Source organism: Ipomoea triloba, chromosome 5, assembly GCF_003576645.1.
Source record: "Ipomoea triloba cultivar NCNSP0323 chromosome 5, ASM357664v1".
Taxonomy (NCBI): Eukaryota; Viridiplantae; Streptophyta; class Magnoliopsida; order Solanales; family Convolvulaceae; genus Ipomoea; species Ipomoea triloba.
Window position 1 is genome coordinate 30,365,844 of NC_044920.1, and position 25,469 is coordinate 30,391,312.

The following is a 25,469-nucleotide window of genomic DNA, read 5'->3' on the forward strand; positions in this document are numbered from 1 at the left end:
CCTCAGATCATGAAAGTGCTCAAATGCCCAGAGCTGAAGCAATCGAAACGACTCGAAAACAATGGCTGATCCACAGGACATAATTTGCTGTCTCAACGATGTTAAAGCATGATAAATGCTAGCAAGGACGGGCTGGGCGAGCGCCACTCGTTTTCCTCCCAATAACTGGGCGGCAATAGGGAAAACAAGTTTGGCAATGGCGTTTTCCGAGAGAGAAGGGAACACACACCGTGATAGCCATAGACTTAAAAACCCCATATGCTCCATCTCGCCGGCGGTCTTCCCATCGGAAAAATGGTTAAACCAACCGGAAAAGCTAGCTTTTTTATCACTGGGTCTTATCACAGCCGTCCGTTCTCGCTCCATTTCTCCCACCATTTTGGACCGCTCATCGGAGATGGGCTCTCCGATCACTGAAAATCCCCCGAGAATCATCACATCCTCAAGCGTGATCGTCGCCTCGCCCCAAGAAAACACGAATGTGTTAGTCTCCGGGCACCAAAACTCCACTAACCCCACAACTATCTCCTGGTTAACCTGTAAAATTTTCAGTTCAAGAGAAAACACAACAAGATGTTAACTATAGCTGGATATCAACACTTCTTCCACTATAAGTTAAATTTCTCATAGATTATTATTATTATTATTCAGTATCATTAGATATTAACTATGACTGACTGGAAATCAACATTGCTTCCACTAGTTAGGTTTCTCGTAGATTTTATTCAGTATGGTTAGATTATATTTACCGGCACGTGATACAACGAGCTCATGATAGCGTCGCAAATGCCGGCCTGATTCCAGAGAGCTGCGTGGCTTTCCCTTAGGCTATTGACCCATTCATTCCACTTCCTCTGGGGACGCTTCCACCCTCTGATATCAATGCTGGGAGGCCAGTTCCGGCCATCTTTCTCAAAACTTTCAGATATCGGAGAGGCATTTGGAACCCGCGCTGCTTCGCTAACATCCTGGGTACTTGGGTTTAAGAATCTTGCTGTTCTCCTTGTCCACACGGAATTCTTATCTTTCACAAATACTATGTTCTGGTTCTTGTTTTCGTTTACTAGAGTTGCCCGTTTTCCTTCCTCCATTTTTCCAGAAAATGAAGCTATGAAATTTGAAAGATAGGGAGAGAGAAAGATGGCGCCACGGCTCAAGACTTCAAGAGGATGATGTTACAGGCCAAATGGGCGGATTGGGTTCAAAATTTTGGAGCCAAAAATGTTGTCCTATCCAAAAATATAATGATTAGTGAAATTGGTAAATCCATCTGATAGTATAAATGTAACCGGGGGTACGGATTTACGCCACATGTGTTTGATTGTGTATGATGTAGTGTATGGAGTGTGTATACTTGGGGAGGAAAGCTATGGTTTCCTCCTTGGAGAAGAAGAGCCAGTGAAGAAGAAGAGAGTGAGGGATGGACATGATGAAATGATCAAAGAGATCCATGCATTTCCGGATGCCAATACAATGGAGGGTCAGGTCCTTTATATTCTCCAAAGGTCACTTGCCTCTTAACAAATTCTAAGGGACACCCGACTTGTTAGGGGTACAGTAATACACGGACTACACACATTATATTTTTACAGTAGTCGGGGGTATTTACCCATCACCATCAATCAATCAATAATAATAATAATTTACAATAGCCAACATTAACAGCTCAGTTAGTCACATAAGTGAAGTTTGTGAATAAAGATTGAGTCTCTAAATGTTAAGGAGCTATGTATACGAACTCAAACTTGTGTGTGGCGCGTGGCGCCTTCTAAGAGTTCGTTGTTGATTAGTTAGCTATTGTCTGCTATGTAGTAGATTCTATGTTTTTTTAGATGTCTGCGAATGAGGTTACTTATTGATTAGTGAGAGAATTTCTTTATATGTCCGACCGTGCAGAGTGGTTTGGTTGTCCTCATGTTTATTTATGTAATGCTCTTTCAAAGGATGATTATTAATGAAAGCTTGTTTTATTTTGTTAAAAAAAAATGTTAGATCCAATTTTCGTTGGATCAAGTCTTCGAATAGAACTTTGATCGATATTTTCTTATAGTATGTTTGTTGCCTAGCCGATCTCTCATAAGTACTTTTAGCCGTCAACTATTATCAAGATATTATATAGTCATAATTTGTACGGGTTTTGCTCATTAGTTCAGTAGGTAGTATTTGAGATAAAATATTATATTGTCATAACTCATAATGAAACATTGATTACAAAATATGTTATGTTTTCCTATTAATTATTCATCCCTATTTGTTTTAATTACATTTTAATAAACAAACAAATATATATAACAGCGGCATGTGAAAGTGATTAACATACAAATTAAGTTGGTTTATATTATTGTGGTCTTTTGTTATTAATATCACAATGTAAGTTTCACTTATAATATATTTTTGAATACCTACCATATATAAGATTAACATATCAAACAAAATAAGTATCTATTATCCCACTCCCATGAATAAAATAAAAAATAAAAAAAATCACCCTCACCGACCAGAGATCAAGTCTCACGGGTGACAGACTGACAGTGCTCCAGATGTTATGTCGGGTCAAGGCGTGAGAGACCCTTGTTGTGAGTTCAACATTTTGAGAACCAAAAGAAATCAATTTTGAAAAATAAAAGTAAGGTCAAAGTCAACTCATTCATATTCAAACGGTTAGGACATTCAGATGGCGCAAAAAGGCCAGACCAGAAACCGTTGGAATGAAGGCAAGTAATGCAGGTGAGAAATGCAATACTAAATGCCCTAAAGAAGCAATCCAATTTTCTTAAACCCTAAATTCATGTAGACGACGAACCTCAAATCCCAAAACTAGGAAAAAAAAAGTTATTTTTTTTCCGACAAAAACGAGAACAGCGGAGATTGAGAGCCGTGTCATTCGGGTAATCGGGCTATTAGATCCGGTAAAATGATCGGTTGGTGCAAACAGTTGCGGGGCGCATTTGGGGCTTCTTTTCTCTGGCTCGTTTGCTTAATTTACTTCACTCAGGTTCGTTTCTCAAATCTCAATTCCTGCCTGTTGGAAATTTAGGTGGAAATGGTCTTAACCCTATTAGGTTTTTGTCTTGTTTGGAATTTCTGTCCTTTCTGGCTAATACCCATGCTGCAAAACCCTGATTTAGCAGAAAAATGGTGATCCATGTACCCGATCGAGCAATTTTCTGCTCTAGGGGTATCAGGAATCAGGATCAACTATAATTTATTAGCATAGTTAATTGAACATTAAGACTGCTTCAGAGTTCAGACTCTTAGGTTAACCAGCATATACTTGGTTTATAGTCATTATGGCTTATTACATCACGGCTTTTGGGAGCAGGGTTTTAGATCTTTTGTATGGACTGCAGTTTCGTATCAGCTGAAAGATGAGCTGAAGTTATCACCTTCAGCCTCCCAGTTTGTCTCTACAATAGCATTCTTTCCATGGAGTGTGAAACCTCTATACGGGTATGTATCTGCCGTGCAAGTTTAATTATGATTCATGAGTTTCACGGTGTTACAACCATTTGGGAATTCAGAAAGTTATATAAGCAATATGTCAAATTAAAGCTGGTTTAAATAGGAGAAAAGCTAATCAAATACTCTTCATCTGATGTTTAAAACACCCTTTTTATTATTCAAAGGCGAAAAAGGCAGATTTTGAACTTATACCATAAGATGGTCTAGTACACTATGTGCTGTTCAATTTTCTTGCTTTAGCAAATGATTTAATATTTTTTAGTGGTACTAGATTAATAGAATTTGTTTTCTATGAACTTTGTTTTATGGGAAGTTAGTACTCTATCACCTTTGCAAACTATTAAAACTTAATTAAGTTGTTATCTATGCAGGATTGTATCAGATTGCATCCCCATCAAAGGAAGAAAAAGAATTCCCTACTTAATACTGGCCACTTTGTTCTCATTCTTTCCATGGCTTCTTTTAGGCACCAGTGAATTTCTTAGGACTTCTAAGGTGCAGCTAATGGTTCTCCTAACAGTGCAAAATCTGGGCTCTGCCATGGCAGATGTGGTAATTGATGCGATGATAGCCGAGGCTGTAAGATTAGAGCGGTATGTTTTCAGTTATTCCAAAGTTCTCTCTTTTTGAAGGCGCATGAATTAGGTCTTATGGTTGCTCATGAACAGGGCCTTATTTGCTGGTGATCTTCAATCAATATCTTGGATGGCAATGGCTTTGGGAGGAATCTGTGGGAGTTTGCTAGGTGGTTATGCATTGAGCAATCTGAGAATGGATGAAATTTTTCTTATTTTTTCCGTGTTACCAGCATTGCAGCTCGCTTCTTGTCATTTTGTGGAGGAGGGCTCTACAGCTGGTAAAGCCTTTTCGAAAGTTTCTGCTTCAAATGGCACTCACTTGACAATTGAAAACTTCGACACGGATAGTAATTTCTCTAATGGGAAGTCCAAAGTTGGTGGTGCGTCAAGGAGAAAAAAGGGCCAAAAAGATACGAAAAATAGTGCAATCAAATCAAGTGACCTTCAGGTTCTAGATAAAGATGGATCATCAACATCTAGCTTGTTTCAATCCCTGAAATCGGCAAGCTATGCTCTATTTAAAGCTTTCCGGCAGCCAATCATTCTAAGGTAATTTCTGGAAAATCTTCTTGGTCCCTTCATTGGTTGATGCCTTTTTAGTTAAGTTAATACAATACCTGTGCTTCATAGCTTGTTTATTCACTTATTAGTTCCTTGATCTTACTATGTTTTTTGTCCTGTGCAAACTCTTTTGTGGGAACCCAGACCAATGGCTTGGTTCTTTTTAGCTCATGTAACTGTCCCAAACCTCTCAACAGTCATGTTCTACTACCAGACGGAGATCTTAAACTTGGAGGCATCCTTCTTAGGCACAGCACGTGTTCTTGGTTGGTTGGGCCTCATGCTTGGAACCTTCATATACAATAAATACATGAAGAATATGAGGTTGCGAAAAATTCTCATGTAAGTGGAAATTTGGCTGGTCTATTTGGCTACAAGATGATTTTAAGACAAAATAATTTATTTTATGAATTTGTGTAGATGGACTCATATTGGTTTGGCCACTTTGAGTGCTCTAGATCTGGTATTGGTGACCCAGACAAATGTGTCGTTAGGCATATCAGATAGGGTTATGGTGCTGTACGGGTCTGCTATTGCAGATGGCATAAATCAATTCAAGTATGTTTGATTCTCTCTTAGTTAAGGTTTTAGCACAAGAATCAAATATCATGACAATGTTATATAACAGCTGAAATTGAAATATTACTGGCCACCAATTGATGTCTTTGTTCTGTCAAATATTTATCGAGTTTCACTTTGCAGGTTTATGCCATTTCTCATCTTATCAGGACAATTATGCCCTCCAGGAATTGAAGGGACTTTGTTTGCACTTTTTATGTCAATAAACAACTTTGGCTCTACAGTAGGATCCTTTGTAGGAGCTGGGTTGGCTTCCGCTCTTAACATCTCTTCGGGATCCTTTGACAATCTTCCTCTTGGCATTGGTATTCAAGTCATCTGCACATTCATTCCTGTTGCTTTTCTTTCTTTGATCCCCAAGGAAGCCACAGGGGTATCAGCATAGTTCATATACCACAGACATAGCCAGATCGGATTTCTCGGTTTTCTTTAACCACATAGAAGAAGATTAGATACTGGAAATTTGAAATTCAATTCTCATTTGAGTTTTATTTTGTACCCTTTGGTGCAATGCTCTGACAATTTTGAAGCAGTAGATGGTAGGTCAAGATTCTACAGAATATTGGCCAATAGATATTTACTGGAATTCAAAAAATGAGGAATCTTTTGTTAAGTTGAGTTCTTATAATTTGAAGTACTCTAAAGATTGTTAGTCAGTCAATGTCACCTTTATCTTTAATGTTCAAAAAATGAGTTGAAATCATGGTGGGGTACAGGTAGGTTTTGGGAGTGAAAAAGATGGGTGGTTGGAAGCTTTCTAAATGTCATATCAGAGCCAGGTTTCGATCCTAGGACCTGTGGGTTATGGGCCCACCACGCTTCCACTGCGCCACTCTGATTTGTTGTTCAATCTCCCTACTAATTACTATGTATTATATATTTCATGTAAGCAAAAGACATTTTACACCTCCCCTGTATTGCTGATGATGTGTCCTCTTCTGTAGTTGGAGTAAGAACAGTGGCAGAACCAATAACACAAGAAAATTCCCACCTTTGAGATAGAAGAGAAATGGTGAAGTATTGTTAATAAATCTTCAGTTTAGCCTGCTTGAGAAATTGACAGAGGGTATACAGCTTTTAACAGATTAAAGAACTTCAAATGTTGATTTGTTGTTGACAGGATAACTATCTACTAATCATTAATCAAGCAGGTATACTACTTAATAACTTATATTTTTTGAGCGACGAGGAAAACTCTCAACCATTACTCGAGTGTGTACTGGGTCAACTGATATTTGATCTCTTATAGACAATGCAGCAGAACAGCACAAAGTACAGTCTTTGACCAAAGATCAGATTGTGTATGCAAGTACAAGTTCAGGCTGCTATAAATCCCCTATAATCCATTGGCATGCAGCTTTTATCATATTTCCTTTACTGTTGACCACTGAAAATAGTTCTTACTAGAAACTATATTGAATGTTACAATGGCTTCTTGGGAATTAATTGAATAGGAAGGCCTTGAGTAGGTGCAGGCATGGGATCCCTACTGAAGGAATCATCTTTGCAGCATAACTTCCATGTGAAATGCGTTACGAGGCGATGAATTGTGACCAGAGTTTCAATCTTTGCAAACTCATAACCTGGGCATATCCGAGGTCCCCCTCCAAATGGGATGAAGCAGTAAGGAGGCAAGGTGGCTTGGTTCTCAAACCGCGATGGATCAAACTTTTCTGGCTCTTGGAATGTGCTGCTGTCCATATGTGTCTTGGCCATAACCCAGAATATCTAGTTTGTCAAGGGAAAAGTAAAGATTCAATGTTTTTGTGAGCAAAACAGAAGACATGGATATGAACAGATACTGCATTGTAACAGAGTCAGTAGTACTAAAAAAGAAACAGAAGAAATGGTTAGCAGCATTAGAGGTAATGTTGCCTTACTTGCCATCCTTTTGGAATTAGGTAGCCACCATACTCAATATCCTTTGCAGTCTGTCTAAAGCCTCCAAATATAGGTGGAAACATTCTCATTGTCTCCATGGCCACTCGCCAAGTAAACTTCATCTTCGATAGGTCTTCCCATGTGAGGAGCCCCTCAGATGACATGCTGAGAGCCACCTCTTCTTGTTCTGCAAAATTGGTAGAAACCGAAACTTCAGAAAGGATGGACTAAACACTGAACATAGCCAAGACCTTGGGATCTAGTGGTACCAAGTTGCACTCCCTTATAGGAGGTTGTGGGTTCAGGCCTCAGTGAAGGCGATATTGACTCTTTGTGCTTCAGTAGGTTGAGAAAGTAGTTATGAACAAATATTGCATTGTAACAGAGTCAGTAGTACTAAAAAAACACTGAACATATGGGCGAAACTCGAAAGCATTGTTACCTTTGAGAACAGCTTCATATATGGATGGGTTATTGGCCAAAAGTCTAACTATAAAGGTAATCAACACAGAGGAAGTGTCATGGCCTGCAACCATGATTAGCATAGCATTATGAATGATTTCATCTTCAGATATCAATTCTTCATTGTCTTCTTCTCCTCTCACACTGAGCAAACAGGTGATGAGATCTTGATGGGATGAAGCTCCCTTTTGCTCTAGCTCGAATCGCTTCTCTTGTATAAGCTCTTTCAACATCTTCCTTACTTTTGCACTAGCCTTGAGGCTTCCATTGAAGCGTGTGAATGGCAAGTTAATAGGGATTGACCACATTCCTGCAATCATCTGTTGGAAATGACAGATGAATTGGTCTCTCCTTGCACCAGTCTCGAGCCCGAAAAGAAGTGAGCAAATTATGTTGAATGTCAGGGTCTTCATCAGAGGTAAAACCTGGCTAGCATTTAAGATATTAGCTACATCAGTGATCAATAGTAATGTCAAAGCAAGCCGATCCGCCCCACCACGTACCTAATTTCTGGCGGACTTTTGCGAGTCGGCCCATTAGGCCCGCGGGCTAGGATTTGCAGGCCGGCTCATTAGGCCCGTGGGTTAGGATTCATGTAATTCTAGCCCGCTCTGCACAGGTTGGCGGGCCCCACAGGCCGGTTCATAGACTTTTTTTTGTTAAATTAAGTAAAAAACTATAAAGATGACAAGAATTACATATCAAATATATATGCACACACACAAATAGGAAAACACAAGTATTACTATATTAGTACTATGATAGGTTTAGGATTCTTAATTTGAGAGTATTTACTTATTTAATATTATATACGGAGTAACATATATATATATATACAGTACTGTCAAAGCGGGTTGGCCTGCCACACGCAGGTTCGCGGGCCCGCTATTTAGCGGGCCATTTTTCTTGTGGCCCTAACCCGCCCCTCGGCGAGGCGGGTGCAGGACGGCCCGTAGGTTTTGGCCCACTTTGAGAGTAGTACTGATCAGTTTATCTTTGATTGGATCTTCTGTATATTTGCATAAATTACCTTGACCATATCCTTGTCTTTCCAGTGCATCTGAAGGTGCCTGTTAACCTGTTCATCCATCTTGCCAACATAAAGCTTCAAACTTTCTGGTTTCAAGAATGACACAAGAGCATCCCTAACACGCTTATGATCTTCGCCACAGAGCTCCAGCAGGCACCGGTCGCCCAAGATCCGCCTCACGGATTGCGTTTGATGATTAGTAAGCACGTTGCTATCACTGCTGAAAACAAACTTGTTTGCAGCCCGGCCATAGATGAAAACAGTAGGCTTCCCAAACAGGCTTAGCTTCGAGATAGGACCGTGTTTTTTCGCCCTCTCCTCGAGCCATTTCTCAGCAGTGTTGGCTCTCATTGCCCTCAGAAGTTGAAGGCTTTGGCCTATGATTGGTAGCCCGAGTGTCCCGGGTGGAAGCCTCCTCCCTGATCTCATTCTCCTCACTAGGAGAATGGAAACAGGGAGAATCAACAACAGAGAATACAAGAAAATATGCGTCATGAAGAAAATGGACAAGGATTTCTTCTGCAGATTGAAGATTAAATGCTAAGGGAATTCTTGTTTCTTTCTGCAGGGTATCTTATCTCAACACTTCTTTATATTCCCAATGATTGCTTTCTGAACATTTTTATGTGGCTCCTAGTTAAGCTAGAATACAAAATAGATTATACTCTCTACATATAAATACAAAAGAGATTTGTAGTTGATGATGGGTATGATGATGGTGATACATACTATGCTAGTTGGTAGGATGCTTATTCTATTTCCAAATTAAGCCTTTGATTTTCTACTTGGGATTTTTCTCTTGTCTCATTCAAAAACCCCAAAAAAAGTAATCAAACCAAACCAATCATTATTATCCGAAAACGTCTCCTGGGCCAGTTCTTGTGCCTCTCGGAGCGAACGCGGGTAGACCCGATCGGTTATACGGAGGAGTTAAACCCGGTGAATTTACCCAAAAAAAAAATTAAAAAAGTTTTAAAACGTGTACTAGATAAACTCCGACTTTTGTATAATCCTCCCACATATTCCTATCAGGTAAGAGTATCCATGCGGACTGGCCCATTCCACTAGACCAGCTCTACCATGAACGCGAATTTTTTATTCGTGGGTCTTTGCGAGCCGACACTCAAGCTAGGATTATGCAACCCTAGCCCGTCTGCCGTGCTTGTGGGCGCCACACTTGAAGTCTCTCCATAAATTTCATGCTGTCATCTCCTTCCTTGATTTCTTCAAGAATTGGATCTTGATTCAATGCAAGCCCAATGCGTGACACGCGTCAGGCTAATACCCAAAGCGTGGCACTTTCACTTTTACTCTCTCATCAATCCTTTGAGGCCTCAAAAATCAAATCTTTTTCAAACCCTAACCCTAGAAATGGTGACGCACTCGGGTTCTGCCAAGAGACCCATGTGCCCATCGTGCTCAAAGCCCACCCGTCTCTGCCTCTGCACCCGCCTCAAGACCCCGCGGCTCCACAACTCCGTGGCCGTCACGATTCTTCAGCACAGTCTAGAGAAGAATCACCCCCTCAATTCCACAAGAATAGCATCAATTGCCCTCGAGAATCTCAGCGTAATCCCAGTTTCTGATGTCAATTTCCAAGCCGAGTTTTCTATCCGCTTACTTTGCCCAAATCCTGAAATGGGTGTTGCTAATTTGGATGAAAGTGGTGGGGAATGCAGAGATATAATGAAGCAAAGTGATTGCAGTGTTGATTTGAAGCCCAGTAGTGAAGTAATATCTGACAGTAAAAGTGAGATTTTCAATGGGAATGGTGAAAAGGCTGTTGTTTTTACAGGTGAGTGATAGAACATATAATATATAAATATAAATGGGCAATTCAACTAGGCAAGTATAAGGTTTTTAGTTGAGATGGAGCATATGCTTCAATTTAAACAATCAAAGTATCAGTTTAGACTTTTAGTTGGAATGGAGTACATGCTTCAATTTAAACAATATTTGTGCGACTTTTAGTTGAGATAGAGCACATGCTTCAATTTAACCAACATTTGTGCAATTAAACTATCAATTTAGCCTTGTAGTTGAGATGAAACACATGCTTCAATTGTGATAAACATGGAACAATACCATCTTTTCAAGGTTGTTAGAACTGTGCTGAAAAGGCTGTTGTTTTTACAGTTGAGAAGCAGGGAAGAATAGCATCTTTCCAAGATTGTTGGAAGGTGGAAAATGGAGTGGCAAGATGGGATTTTGATCACCTGTTGGGCTGTAGAGAAGCTGTGAGTGATTTGGGGAAAGGGTTTGTGGTGAAAAAGCTGCAAAGAAACATTGAGTTTGAAGAGAAAGAAGAGTTTGAAATTGCAGTTCCTGCAGGATCTGTGCTGCTTTTTCCCAGTGAAAAATCAGGTGGCGTTGAAGGGCTAGATTTTGAGGTGAAGAATTTGATTGTGTTGGATGGGACGTGGGCGAAGGCGAGGAGAATGTACAACGAGAATCCATGGTTGAAGCTTTTGCCTCATCTGAAATTGGACATGGATAGGCTGAGCTTGTATGGCGAAGTGAGGCATCAACCAAAACAGGGATGCTTGTCTACCATTGAAAGCATTGTTTATGCACTCAAGGCTGTAGGTGAAGAAGATTTGGAGGGCTTGGATTGTTTGCTTGATGTCTTTGCTTCCATGGTTGGAGATCAAAGGCGATGCAAAGATGAAAGATTGAAAAAACCATATTCAATAAATGAATAAACCACACTCTTAGCATATTCACTCTATTCAATTGTTTTTGTAAAAGATTAACTTTCTAATCTTCTATTCCTTATCAATGCTACATGAACATTGAAACACTGTTGGTACTATCTGTAATTGAGAGAGGTATTATTGATGCAATTGTTATATCCTAATACAAAAATTTTGTACCTTCAATTAAAACATTCTATATCTACAATTACATATAAACAAATACTTTGTAACTTATAATGGCTGACACATAATATAATAGCTACAGGTACAGAAACTGTTAACAGTTAGACCCTGGTCCATGGTATAATTTACCTCTGATAACAACAGAACACTAAATGAGACAACAGCACAGATTGCCGCCTAGAGGCAACAAGGGCAGTCAAAGGGGGCGGGATAATAGGTCCCACATCAATTCGGTTACTAATAATAATCTCATGAGCTAACTTTTGTGGTGTAGTTCATATCAAAGCAACTACCAAACCAACACATCATACATAGAACTGATGAACAACATAGTATGGAGTAATAACATGGTCTGTAATAAACAACAAAGTATCAAAGGAACACTAGACAGATTTCAACAGCAAAATGGACTACACGTTGTTTGAACAAGGATTACTCTCACATCCACACGAACCGTTCTCTCCTAGTACTTTAGGATACTCAAATTTCCAATTTCAAAAAAATAAACAAAAAATAAACTTAGAAGTCAGGGTGCCATGCCAAGCATCATCATTGTCATATAACCAGTCACATTACATTGATAATTGAAAACATTGGACCTAGTTGCCATGGTAGACCAATCTCCAGCCCTAGAGTGCTCACTGGAAATAGCAAAGGAAAAAAAGAATCAGCAATCCCTTTTCACTACCTAAAACAAAATCACCAGAACGTATAAACTCGCCTTGCCATCATACCTGTTGTGGCTGTTGGTAATTTGTATATCCTGGGTAACTTCCATAGTACATATGATTAGGGTCTTGTGGAGGCGGAGCGTATCCATATGCATCATACCCTTGTGCATACCCATAATAAGAACCACCACCAACACCACCCCACTGGGTCTGGTCCGACTGATCAAAAATGAAAAATAAATCAGAAACCTACAGTCTTATCAAAGCTTATGCTGCACCTATGTATTCTTAGTGTCATTAACCTGTTTGTTAGAGGGGTTTCGTCCCCACGAAAGCCGGACATTCTGTTCTCCTAACTGTGCGCCCTGAAGGCTTGATAAAGCATGCTCAGCAGAAGGCCTGGACATAAATAACAAATGCATAAGATACAAGTTCATGAAAATTTTGCAAACACTTTATTCTAAATGGAGGTTGTTGCTCACCTGTTAGAAAACTGAACAAAACCACAGCGCTTAGCCGCAACTATTTTGACATGAACAAGTTCACCATAAGGTGAAAATACTTGCCTCATAAGCTCCTCTGAAACATTGGGGTCCAAACCACCAACAAATATCTGCAATAAAATATGAGTTAAACTGCGCACATTATATTAAAATACTAATTCAAATATTGAGACAGGCTACCCACTGTTGTGTTGTTTGGATCACTGTCGCCTTGACCGGCTTGTGAACTTGGATACGTAGCTGCAGTGACAAAAAGTGATGGACATGAACAAAGGTTAATAGTAGGAAATCAAATAAGTGTAGCCTGTCTTGTGTTGAAAATTCTAGCACAAAAATCACGACAGAAGAAATTAAACAGCAGCACGTTGCTCGCTGCTCATTCAAAAATCACAACACTGTCAATTAATAGTGCAGGATAAACAAGTACCAGTCCAATTTGGCACACTTAAGTATAAGAATTCATGGCAAGCAATCGCAATCAAAGAACACATTAATAATATGAGATCCAGGAACAGAGCTGAACAACTAAAAACCAAGCAAATGTCAGCAGAGAGAACAGTGAAGTATCAAAGAAACTCCTTCGATCATGGTTACTACATAGTTGTATAAATACAAATCTGGTTTTGTGCATGATTTGCATAAAAGCATGTGCCAACCCTTACACTCAATTATAAATCTAGAAAGGACATACAACTTGATGACAGAGAAAAGTATGACACTATTCACACCAAGCAAAAATCAGTTACCAGTCAAAACTACAAGTTCTAAATATATGTAATTGTGTGTGAAACCCACAATCCCAACTTGAGATATTTTCACGTTAAAAGCTAAAATATGCAAAATAGAAATTTAAAAAGAGTCAGGGAACGTGAAAAAAGAAGAAGATGTTGGCAACTTTGAATGAGGCCATATTAAATTTTTAAAAATCAGGGAGCAGGATGGGATAGTTGTACTCAATAATGATAGTTTGATGAGACAGAAAAAATACTTAATTAAAGGGAAAGTGTAAAGCAGTGTGTTGCAATATTTGAATGGAAGGAGATGACCAAAAATGAGTTAAACAAAATGTGAAAATGAAGGATTTATATGAACTAGGAAAGCAGTGGAAGAAAAAGTGCAACACTTGCAGGTTGTAAAAAATAAATTTACTCAGGGTTGTAACTAATAACTAAATAAATGGAGACTAGCTTAATGTAGCACAAGAGATGCCACAAGAAACTGAAGAAAGGAAGCTTACGACATAAACAAATTAACTGACCTAAAATGAGGCCACGCACTAAAGTGGTATCATTTCAGCTGAAATCAGTTCCAGGCCCCCATATACGAGAGCCTCTGTGTTCCTGCTTTGAGACAACATTAGTTTTTATAAGTTCATGCAAGTTTTGACATAATTAAAGCCGCCCAAGTTTGTAATGGAAAGTATGGAAAGACATCTCTGTAAATTCCTCGAATCTTCAAGCATATAGAAGTTAAGTACAGAAGGAAATGACTGGAAAGTGTATAACTGAAAGAGTAATCAATTTTAAGCACCATGAACTTAGAACCATGCCAAGAAGGAACTCATCAATTAAACAAATGCAATTTCAAGTATTACCAGAGCAAACTAAGTTAAAGAAGACAATGAGTTGATAGTTGATACCAAGCTCAAACATAATGATGAAACAACAGATAAAGTTCTAATTTTTTTATAGAAAACCAAGCATGGTGTAGGCAATGCTGAAGGAGCAATAGGAACAAACCTTTCTGCTGAGTATTCACAAGGTTCTTGTTAGCAGCTGGTCCAATCCTCATGGGCCTAGTTGAGCACAGCACACCATTCATTTCAGTCATGGCACGCAATTGATCACTCTCATCCCCAAACCTAACAAACCCATAGCCCTTGGAACGTCCAGTGCTCCTATCTGTTACAACTTTTGCACCTTTTACTGAAGAGTACACAGCTTTAAATGTTTCTAGCAGGTAGTAATCATTCACATCAGCAGCCAAATCTCCAACAAAAATGGTGAAGTCAGGAGTATCATCCCGTTTCTCACCAGCTCCAAGTGTTGCCCAGTTCAACCTAAAATTCTGCTCAGCATTTGGCATAACTGTCCCATTATATGTTTGTAAGATATTCTCAGCCGCTGCATGACTCCTGAACTCGACAAAACCATACCCCTCAGATTGACCAGTTAGCTTGTTCCGGATGACCTTTGAGGAAGTAAGCTGAAACCAAAAGCAACTTAGTTAGAAGATACTGCAGCCATAAAAAAAGACTAACAATATAACTTTTAATCAAAAGAGAGCCACTCCATCTGATAGACTGGCTAACGTATTTTCTGTCACATTTATAGCCCAACTCTGAATTTTTTGGATTTAGGTTTAACCAACTTTTTTAGCAAAATAACATCGAGACCAAACATATGTCGAATAATTTTCATTAATAGAACTACTTATACCAAAACAACAGAGAGATTATTTGAATAAACCAAATATATATCTACGCACCTCTCCAGTATGAGCGAAACAGGTATTAATATAATTCTCATCCATCCAGTACTGTAAATCCCCAATCCACAGAGACTTAACCTCGTTGGGACTCGAGGAAGAGGCGGCGGTCGTGCCGGAGGGGAGAGAAGCGTACTGTTGCGTCTGCTGAGGATGAGGCATAGCATGCTGCGCCATTGGCGGCGGCTGCTGGTGCCAGACGGTCGGAGGCTGCGCTTGCGGTGGCGGCACAGACATCCACTGCTGAGGTGGCTGCTGGTACTGCGGCGGCTGCTGAGCCGGATTCGTAGGCATCGGAGCCATCGGCGGTGGGACTACTCCGCTTGGCTGCATGCTCGAACCTAGAACCCTAGATTGAGAAAGAGGTGCAGAGATGAAACCAATTCGATTGCGGGTTCGCGAGACGAACGACAGTAATTACAGAAGCTGTCTGGTTTTTATATAGGTGATTATTTGGGCCGATTGGCCCAAAATGAAACTACTCAGTTGTATTTTATGTGGCCTGGACCGCAGGTACTTAGGCCCAATCACAATATTTTTTTTATTATGACTTATCGACGTTATGCAATATTCTAAGCGTTGAGTTATTGAATGGTCAAATATGTCAATAATCAATGAAACAGATGTGATGATGAATGTGAACTTGGATCCCCTTATCAATGATTTCAGGAAACTCATTGAGGGATTTGACATAGTGTGACTTTCTCATGTCTGGAGGGAGGAAAATAAATGTGATGATAAGCTGGCCAACATTGGTCAATCTAATGTTTGGGGACGTCCATTCTTGAAAATCCTCCAGATACCTGTTAGATCTCTTATGAGCTTATGTTGGAGGCGCGTTGACCCATAGAATTACTTAGCAGGGGCTGACTCCTCCAATGTACCAAAAAAAAACCAATAATCAAAACAATAGACCTAATATCTAAAGTCCACACTTTACGCTCGAGAATACCCTATCAAAACCTAGAAAATTGAGATATCATTAAAACAACTTATAGTAAGTTACTATATCTATCTAATACACTTGTGTGCGATTTGACCAATCAAGATTGCAAGCATTTTTAGGATCATTTCAGAGCATTTTTAAGTATAGCGATGTGCACTATTATAATTATCGAGTTTTGGATAGTTCAATTGGTCTAATAATCAAAATACTAAACTCAATATCACAAACATAAAATCAACTATCAAGAAGACATGTCCCAAACTCAGCTAATCGAGATGTCACTTAACCAACTAGTTTAGATATACCGCAGCTAATTGGCCGATCTAAGCTTGTAAGACATCAATCATTAAATACTATATCTATCTAATATACTTTTTTATAACGTAATTGACAAATTACGGTTATCAACTAAAAAAACACTTTATGAATTATTTACAATACGTCATTATGACCTAAACAAACTTAGATTTAAATCATTTAATATAAATACCCATTTATTATTATTATTTTAAAATCATATCTTATATCATTCTCATTCTCATATCTCAACAAGGTGGGAATTGGCACCAAGTTCACCATGTAACAATTATGATGTTATGAATTATATAAAAAAAAAAAAAAAAAAAAAAGGTTAGTAGTGGACTAAATAGAATACAATTGAAACATGTGGGCTAAAGGGAAAACAAGTATCGTAAAAATACCGCAAAACACGAGGTTCTCTGAGTAAAAAAACAGATCCTGGAAAAACCTGGGAAAAATAAAGTCGGAAAAAGCAAAACAGTTTTAACAAGGTTTCATTCCCTTATTACACAGTTTGTTGGATTTGATTCCCTCAGGGGGTATTACACTTGTACACCTTGTTTGTACCAACACAATAAGCAAGAACGCCGTTGAAATTCTCCTGAAAAAACCCGTAGGAATATATACACAAATAAGCGTAAGAATACAAAGGAAAGGGTAGATATTGCTGCCAAGACTGATCAGATATGGGATGCAGAAAAGGAGGACTTGCAGAGGAAGAAAACGCCGCCGCCGCCGCCGCCGTGTCGGAGGTTTTGCTGTTCACCACCATGTGCATCATTGGCCTCCCGGTGGATGTCCATGTGAAGGATGGCTCAATTTATTCCGGCATATTCCACACGGCCTGTGTAGAGGACAGCTATGGTGAGCTTAAAATCATTGATTTCTTAAATCCCTAAATGGATTTTTCTTTAATTAGTGTAAAGTTCGAATCTTTTTATGGTATCCTTGGATAATTGTGGCTGCTCGGATTGTTTTCAATTGGATCATATTGGTATCTGATCTGAAATTATTTTGTTTGGGGAGAGAGTTTCAAATCCTTTTTTGTTTTCTGTTATGTAATTATTATGTTTACTGTTATTCACATAGTATGTTGCTTATCAAGTAATGGTTTGAATGAATTGGGTTAGCTATTGTATTGAAGAAAGCAATGATGGTCAAGAAGGGGACTCGGAAAGCGAATGTAACTAGTGGAAGTGTGATTGATACGCTCGTTATTCTATCTGAAGATCTCGCTCAAATTGTTGCTAAGGTAGCTTTGCTTTTCCCGACTTTGCGTTGTAATGTGTCAGTGTATTGCTTTGAACGTATTTTCCACACTAATATTGCCGTTTACAGGGAATTACACTTCCAGCTGATGGTATTCCTGGATATGTGAAGGGCGACGATGGAGGAGCCATAGCTGACGATATTCCTTCCAATGAGGGTGCAGAGAGGGAGGCAAAGTCTGCAAAGCCTAATGAGTCCAGCACAGATGTGCTATTGCCCAATAGAAAAAAGTTAGTTTCTTTGGAAGTTTCACAAATACCACTTTCCACATTTGTTGGGTGTTTTTCACTTTTTTGTAGCAATTTACTACACGGTAGTTTTGCTTTGTGCTTGAGAGTCATGGATATGTTATTGACCTTTTTCTCCCATATCCATATGTTATGATAGAGATGCTCAAGACAGCATGAAGGATAGACCAACAGATAATGGAGAGAGCCATGTGTTTCAACAAGGGAAAATTGTAAGTGTAATTATCGTATTACAACAGCTAATAAAGAATTCATAAATTCAAATTTCTTGCTATGTATTGCAGTAATTTTATTCTCTAATGCTTTGCAGCCACTTGAAGCTCGAGGCTCAAATCCACATTGTGAGTATTGTTCGTAATGTTTCATTTGTTCCATCATGCCTTTGGACTTCTGCTATGGTGGATTGTGCTCAATGTTGATACTCCATCAATGAATGTATTTTCTACTTAGAGCTGGTATATGCCTTGTCACTTGAATAAACGTGATTCTTAGGTTGTATGTATTTTTTTTCTCTTCTTGCAGTGAATGTGTGTGAAACTCAATCAAATGCTGTGGAGAATATTAGTGTGAGGCCAACCTTGGAACGGTCACTGGCTAATGCGTCTCCTGACTTTCCCCTTGTGTCTTTGGTCAAACTTGATCAGAACTTCGAACAGAAGAACATTCATGAGCGACGAAGCATAGAAAATAGTCAAAGTTCTGCTACTCCTCCATCTAGTGTTCTGAAAGATGGTACACCTATTGCAGGTGTTACCTCTAAGGTGTCCCTCGGTTCATCATTTGTGCAAACTGATCTAGTGCCCCCACGAAATTCAAGCTGTAATAAAGCTGCAAAGGTAAGGTGTATTCTGTATTTCAATACTTATTGCAAATAAATTAGTCGTTGAAATGCATCCCGTATCATAACGCTCTGCATTTGGGAGTGTGGAGGGAACCTATTATGTAACACAAGTGAACACTGGTTCATTACGAAGGCCTACCCTTCATTCCCTTCATTTAAAATTATTGAAAACTTTTAAGTACTTCGATACTTTGATTTGTGGTTGATCAGCTTTCATGTATCAGTATAATCTTGAGTATTTTGGTGCATGGAACTATATTTTTGCCCCTGGGGTCCCCCGAGTATAGTGGTTTTGTTATGTTTAGTCCTAACCAGTGGTCCTTCGACTTCCAAATTGTTACCATCCGTAGTCCAAGTTAACCACCCATGGTCCTTCAATTTTAAAATTTTAACCAGCCGCAGTCCTCCTGGAAGGACTATGGGTGGTTAACTTGAACCACGGATGGTAACAATTTGAAAGCCGAAGGACCACGGATGGTGAATTTGAAAGTGTAGGACTAAACGTGGCAAAACCAGTATACTCAGAGGACACTATATGGTATTAACTCTATTATTTAATATGCATTCAATTTTAACATTTGAATTTTATCCTTCCTGCTAGGAGTCTAAGCTCAACCCAGGGGCCAAGATATTTCGTCCTTCCCTTGGTCACCATAGAGCAGTTAACCCTCCTACAGTGCCAACAATGGCTTATGCACCTGACTCCTGTCCCGTGTTACCTGTTGCTACTCCTGAACCCGAAGTTGAAATAAGTCCATTTGTTCCTCGATCTTCTGTACCTATTAAGTTTGTCCAATGTAACAATATGGTAGCAGGAAATGGCAATATCGATGTACAGTATTCCCAACCTGTAAGTATCTCAGATAATTGTCCATTTCTAGTGTTTTCTATTGTAGCTCTGATATATTGGCTCTGTTAGAGTTGTTTTTTCCCGATTTTAACTTTGGGGTGAATTTTTTTTTTTTCGAATGTAGGCAATGGGATATGTGGGGAACCGGACAGCACCAACTAGGTATGCTAGTCAGTATCATCAACTTCAGACTGGGACTGGATATGTTCATCCAAACTCGGAAAATGTATGTAATCGTAGTCATTAACCTCCAAACCTACCTTTAATATTGTATATACCTCATGTACTTTAGGCGCTGTTAGCTTTCAAGCTTTCGCCCTTTCCTGCTCGTAGGGTGGTGTTTGCTAATGATTTAATTATCTTCTTGTTTTTCTTTAAAAAAAAAAAAAAAAAAAAAAAAAAAAAAACTTTGGATGATGATATTTTTGTAGGTCATGGTTGGACGACTGGGACCAGTTCTTTATGTGCATCCTGTTTCTCATGTAAGATAAATTCTGAATTTCTAGGCTTCGTTGATAGAAAACGGTTCTTTATGTAAAGGCTGTCTTGTATGAACTGTGAAGCTTCAATAGCTACGTGTGAAACTGTGATTTCTTTTGTTTTTGCTGTTCTTTTGTTGCTATGTTTTTGCTGATTCTTTTCTGTGTATATCTAAGGGTATTATGCAGAGTGGATCAGCGTTCTCCCAAGTATCCTCGTGTCCTTTGTTGAATCCGCATCAGGCTCATCTTCCTAAGCATCAAGGTATAGTCACGAAAAACTTTCTGGCATGTTTTTCGTTCTTGCAGGACAATGTTCATTTGATCTTACTGTGACATCAAATGCCATTAACCCCGAAAAACAACAGTAATGGCAATTATTAGTAGTTCACAATCTGTTGCTTTATAGTAATGCTCTCTTCGATATACTTTGCGTGAGGCGTTTGTTCATATCTACTTTAGTTGCCCCCGTGACTAACTCCCGAGCCTTCTACCGCAGGGAATGCAACCACGCAAACATTGCCCGTGTGTATGACTCCCCCTTTCATCGCTGGTGCGCAGCAAACATACACAATCCCGAGTCAGATTCCTATTTCACATCCTTCTTTCCCTGTTCTGCGACCGATGCAAGTTCCGGGGTCCAACGGTTTTTTCAGCCCTAAATTCGCGTGATGCCATCCAGCCAGCATCACCGGCGGCAACGATTCTTCTTTCGTTCTCTGAGTTCCAGCAAGTTTTGGCTTTTTATTTATATCGTTACATGTTATACCTTATTCATTTTTACTGCATATGAGAGCAGGTTATTCTTTCATATAAACTGGATATTGTAAATTGAGTTTTGGCAGGCGAAACTGTTAGTTTTCAATTTTCAAGCATAGGAAGATTCTTAGTTGTGAGAGTTTTGGTTTCAGTTTTGAAATGCATAGAAAGCATCATACGTTGTTTTTTCCTTTGACATGCTAAATGTCAGCAAATACAGATGCTGTTGTTTCCCATTGGTTTCAAAGTCTTTTTCAACTGAACTATATTCTAGACCTTATAAATATGTCTCAAGTCTACAAAGAAGTAAATCGAGCTAATTCAATTTAAATACAACACCAAACTGATCACTTTTGTGCACAAAGAGCTCAATTTAAATCCTTAATGTTTGTGACAGGAATCGACTGAAACATTCTTTTATCCGTTGCACAAATCTACATATCTTCTCTTTGTACTGATTTTGGAGTGTTATTCTGAAAAAGTTTCTTACATTAAGCAAAAAGCCATAAAGATGAACAAGAAAGGCATTAATACTTGAAAGAGTTATAAGCAGGAGGGATTTTTACACATAAATGCTTTGAAACATAGTCTTGGCTAAATCTGCAAATTTTTAAAAGCTCAGCTAAAGTTGCTCGATCTGGAAGCCAGGAGTTCCAGGTTTTCATGGCTCTTTTGCTCTTCAAGTAAAAGTACTGCTGCACAAAATGACGTTTATGGATATGAGAACTGAGAATCTAGTACTGCTGTACTACTGTTTGGTTGCTTCGTCTTTGTTGTTGCTTCCTGAAAACTTAATTTCAGTAGACTCATGAATCTGGTTCTCTACCAAATTTTCCTGCAGAGCCTTCATATAGGATCTATTTCAGCAACCAATGGGCATGCATGGACAAATATAGACACATGGATGTATCATGTATGAACAAACGCAGGTGTATATAGAGAAAGAGGTTATGAAGATTGAATATGCATCTTAGTTACCTGTAAAAGCTCAGTCATCCTGCCAGTGCCATAGTGCATGAATTTGTTCGGAAGTGATTTAGGATCGTTAAGAAGACTGGGATGTAAAGCTTCAAGGGGTTTTGTTGATGGAGGCTTATTCATGTCTGTTTCTTGTCTCACATGTAAATTTTCTGGTGGTTGTGGATATCCCTGGTTTCTGTCAGAATCACCACTAGGCATAACTACATTGCTAGGTGCTACATGGCTGGTCTCTTCCCCATGCTCAACACGTCTTCCTCTGTCACTGGGTGAACCCTTTTGATTTTGTACGTCTTCTGATGGTTCTTCGTGGCGAAGTTGTCTTTGAGAGGATGATGCTTCATGTGCAACCATCATGGCTGTTGATCCCTCGGGTGGTAACATAGCTAAGGGTGTAACCATCTGTACACCTTTATCTCTTAAAGCTTCCATATAAGCTTGGGAAGCATCCATAGCAGTTTCAGTGGTCCTGGGTAATCCATTTGTTAGGCTAACAGGTTGGAGTACAACAGGGACAACAGTGCCTCTGGCACCCACTGGAGGAACAGAAGGGGCCAACATTATCGATAAGTTGTTGCCTTTTGATGCCCGACGTGCAGATGGAGATCCATTGCGCTCAGTCCTGTGTCTGTATCGCTTACGGCTGCGCATTTGATTTTCCGTAGGGAGATTGATTTCATTTCTTTGTATCATCTGAACATGTGGAGCAATATCGTTTTCTGCTGTTATGGGAACATAATGTCCCGGCTTAAAGACGATACCCCTCAGTCTGGTTTTGCCGTCTCCAATCCTAACACTGAGCAGAAAACCAGCATCAAATGCAGCCTCAATTATACCTGTAACTGCCTGACCCACCATGTCATTAACTGCATCGCTATTCTTCTCTACTCGAGGGGCTGGGTTTTCTTTTACTCTTTCACCAACTGGTGGAACTTGAGTACTCCCAGCATGATTTAGACTCCGATCCTTCCTAGGTCGACCTCTTCTGCGCTTCACAGGGAGGGCAAGTTGGCTATTTGAGTGGTCCATTTGAATAGCATGGTTCATTTTCACGAGGAAAATTACCCTGTCTTATCCTCACTCCCCTGTAGTCTGTATAACCTCAGCCCTGCCAAAGTGATCAGTCTTCAGTCCAATGAAATTCAAACATAACTAAACTTCAACGAGAATACACCTCTATACACTTTTTTTTTGAGAGCAACGGAAAGATTTCATTAACATAAATCCAAGTACAAAGAGTCAACAATAAAAGAAGGAGGGCAAGACAGCCACTCCGTACAAACAGATAAAGAGACTGACTCCCTAGCAATCAAGTGTGCAGTAAGGGGTTCATGGCTCGTTTAACAAAATTTAGAATTGCACTAAGGAATGAACTGAGCAATTCGATAATATCAGTTATAAGAAGGCCAAAGGAAGAAACGTCATCTTTGGCAGCAAGACCATTGTCTACTAACATGTTTCATTGATGGTTTATAGTTCAACTTAATGAATATTTGTTTAGCTATCATATTTTCTCATCTCTCTTTCTTTCCTCCACTAATTGGCTCCATACAGGAACAAGAATCAAGGAACATAGCAAAGCGGATTTCACACAATTAACAATTTTAACCTAATTAATAAAATTAATTAACAGAAGTGACAGATCAACCATGCTAAACATTTCCACGATCCATCAAAACAGAAATGTGGAAGAAAATACCACTTTGTCAGCAAGTACATATCATAGCACAAGAGAACACTAAACCAGAGCAAGAGCATGACAGAGGGCACAGAGGAGAACATGGTGAACAGAGTAATTCAGTAACTGTCGTGTAGCCAGGTCTTCATTCTATACATGCAGTCAAAAATCACAACACACTAAAAACGGAACAAAAACCAATTTTTTCCCCAAATAAACACATCAATTTTCAATCCTAAAATTGAAAAAAAAAAAAACAAAAACAAAAAGTAAATTCAACTCGCAAGTCGCAAAACCATAAACTTTCCACCATTAAACATCACTCGAATTACACCCCTGTCGCCGTACATCAGCTGAGCAACTATTCAAACGCAATCCATTTAGCAAATCGCATTATCGTGTAGGTAAAGCTAAAATTTAAACAGGAAAACAAAAAATAATATAATATAAAATAAAATAACAACTGAATAGCAAGGCGATAGGTTCGAAGCTTGAACGTACCTTCGAAGAGCAGACTAGAACTAACGAGGAGTGATGAACCTTCTTACATAAAACCCTAGAATTCGTGGAGCTGTAACGCATAGGAAGTAAATGGTGAGAAATGGAGTGACCAGAGAGAGAGGGAGAGAGATTATGACGACAATTAATATCGAGAGATTTTAGGTTTTTGAAGATTTTTTGTTTTAACAGGACGTTAATGATATTTTATATGGACGTAACTATCTAGACTATGTAATATGTAATTTTCATTTTTGTCCTTGTCCTTTTGGTAGTTTTTTTCAGAACAAAAATCACCAAATAGGTTTTCAACTAATGTGAGAATTATTTTTTGGTGGATTTTATTCTCTTACAAGTTGTTTTTTTATGAACCCCACTACTGAGAAAAATAGAGAAAGCATGCTGCTCGGACCGTGCGTGCAGTATACGTGCGCTAGGCACGTTATTGTTCATTGTTATGTTTTTTTCTTTTTTTTTTTTGTGTCAAATTTCTAATTTTTTTTTTCTCTTTTCTCCTACTTCTCTCTCCCAATTGGACATGTCTAAAAATTATAATATAAGAGACTATCAAATAATAAAGTAATTTTGTCTTCATAATACAATTCAATTGATTATCTAACCATAAAATAAATTCATAGATTTTGTTTTATTAGTAGTCAAAAATAACAAAAACAAAAAATTAGACATGAACTTTGATATATTGAGGGTAACAATTCAGACACATCTTGATATTTATGGCGGAGCTATACTAAAAATTTTATCATAATTACTGAAATACTCCAAAAAATAATATCTTGTACGCAATGACAACTCCAATCTTGACATGCTAATTGCATCAAATGTTGTTAAGTGTGCATGATAACACACTTGGGCCATCAAGTATGGACTTTGGACTATTCCACTTGATGTGATCATTTTTATTAGATTCGACCAATTTAGCTAAGCCAATTACTAATCTCTCATCATATAATGAATATAAGAAAAATATAACAAAAATCTCAAGAAGAAAAAAAAAAGTAATAATTCTTAGTCGTTGAGTAAGAGCATCAATATCACATTTCGCACAGTTTTTAATGTGCCATGTAGGAGAGAGGGAGAGAGAGTTGGGCAAGAAATAAGAGAAAAATAAAAGAATGGAAGGCTGACATTGAGTTAGTAAAACAGACAAACGCCTAAAAAATAAAGCTTCAAGTGCCCACGGGCGCCCGTATAGGCGTCTGCTGTGCACGAAACGCGCACAACTTCGTATGTTTCCAATGCATTTTTATTGTTTCAAAAACTCAATTTTACAGATAGAACCATTTTTTCTCTCTTTCATATTGAATTTAATACTCTCAGAAATTGTGAAAGAACCATTAGTGTGAATGCTCTAAGAGGCTAACTGAATTAGGTTACAAATGATATGAGTTTTATAGTTTGATTGTTTGACCTATAAACCAATAATTATTAAACTGGGTTATTTGAGACTTTTTTTTTTTTTTTTTTTAGTTTCGCACAGATTCATCATGATAACGCTTTCTCTTTCTTAGC

At 38.7% G+C, this 25,469-nt stretch overlaps 6 protein-coding genes and 1 non-coding gene across 8 annotated transcripts; 3 read left to right on the plus strand and 4 right to left on the minus strand.

Annotated features, from left to right (window-relative positions):
* The first annotated feature begins 2,692 nt into the window (after positions 1-2,692).
* LOC116019045 (probable folate-biopterin transporter 4) lies at positions 2,693-6,086 on the plus strand. Its single transcript, XM_031259113.1, has 7 exons — positions 2,693-2,995; positions 3,323-3,450; positions 3,834-4,055; positions 4,131-4,589; positions 4,746-4,943; positions 5,022-5,159; positions 5,304-6,086. Exons 1-7 carry the CDS (start codon positions 2,915-2,917, stop codon positions 5,563-5,565), a joined length of 1,488 nt encoding a protein of 495 aa, XP_031114973.1. The 5' UTR covers positions 2,693-2,914; the 3' UTR covers positions 5,566-6,086.
* Positions 5,948-6,019, minus strand: TRNAM-CAU. The gene has a single exon. It is a non-coding gene; the product is annotated as a tRNA-Met (tRNA).
* Positions 6,087-6,397: 311 nt separating the features above from the next.
* On the minus strand, positions 6,398-9,048 carry LOC116020978 (cytochrome P450 716B1-like). The gene is made up of 4 exons (XM_031261563.1): positions 8,554-9,048; positions 7,504-7,948; positions 7,061-7,248; positions 6,398-6,908 (listed from the first exon to the last, which is right to left on the minus strand). Exons 1-4 carry the CDS (start codon positions 9,046-9,048, stop codon positions 6,603-6,605), a joined length of 1,434 nt encoding a protein of 477 aa, XP_031117423.1. The 3' UTR covers positions 6,398-6,602.
* Positions 9,049-9,580: 532 nt separating this feature from the next.
* Positions 9,581-11,438, plus strand: LOC116020979. The gene is made up of 2 exons (XM_031261564.1): positions 9,581-10,348; positions 10,690-11,438. Exons 1-2 carry the CDS (start codon positions 9,802-9,804, stop codon positions 11,253-11,255), a joined length of 1,113 nt encoding a protein of 370 aa, XP_031117424.1. The 5' UTR covers positions 9,581-9,801; the 3' UTR covers positions 11,256-11,438.
* A 284-nt stretch (positions 11,439-11,722) lies between these two features.
* LOC116020073 (polyadenylate-binding protein RBP45-like) lies at positions 11,723-15,499 on the minus strand. Its single transcript, XM_031260537.1, has 7 exons — positions 15,094-15,499; positions 14,346-14,811; positions 12,791-12,846; positions 12,586-12,716; positions 12,406-12,502; positions 12,167-12,322; positions 11,723-12,073 (listed from the first exon to the last, which is right to left on the minus strand). The coding sequence occupies exons 1-7, from the start codon at positions 15,424-15,426 to the stop codon at positions 12,071-12,073; spliced, it is 1,242 nt and encodes a 413-aa protein (XP_031116397.1). The 5' UTR covers positions 15,427-15,499; the 3' UTR covers positions 11,723-12,070.
* A 1,258-nt stretch (positions 15,500-16,757) lies between these two features.
* On the plus strand, positions 16,758-21,019 carry LOC116020072. Its single transcript, XM_031260536.1, has 11 exons — positions 16,758-17,203; positions 17,470-17,591; positions 17,678-17,838; positions 17,996-18,068; positions 18,167-18,197; positions 18,379-18,692; positions 19,299-19,547; positions 19,672-19,773; positions 19,979-20,029; positions 20,204-20,291; positions 20,526-21,019. The coding sequence occupies exons 1-11, from the start codon at positions 17,026-17,028 to the stop codon at positions 20,696-20,698; spliced, it is 1,542 nt and encodes a 513-aa protein (XP_031116396.1). The 5' UTR covers positions 16,758-17,025; the 3' UTR covers positions 20,699-21,019.
* A 110-nt stretch (positions 21,020-21,129) lies between these two features.
* LOC116020074 lies at positions 21,130-24,128 on the minus strand. 2 transcript variants are annotated; one of them, XM_031260539.1, is made up of 3 exons: positions 23,943-24,128; positions 21,764-22,871; positions 21,130-21,620 (listed from the first exon to the last, which is right to left on the minus strand). In XM_031260539.1, exons 2-3 carry the CDS (start codon positions 22,808-22,810, stop codon positions 21,534-21,536), a joined length of 1,134 nt encoding a protein of 377 aa, XP_031116399.1. In that variant the 5' UTR covers positions 22,811-22,871; positions 23,943-24,128; the 3' UTR covers positions 21,130-21,533. The 2 variants fall into 2 exon arrangements, with proteins under 2 accessions (XP_031116399.1, XP_031116398.1); XM_031260538.1 differs by having other exon boundaries at positions 21,130-21,629; positions 23,943-24,126.
* Between the last annotated feature and the right edge of the window lie 1,341 nt (positions 24,129-25,469).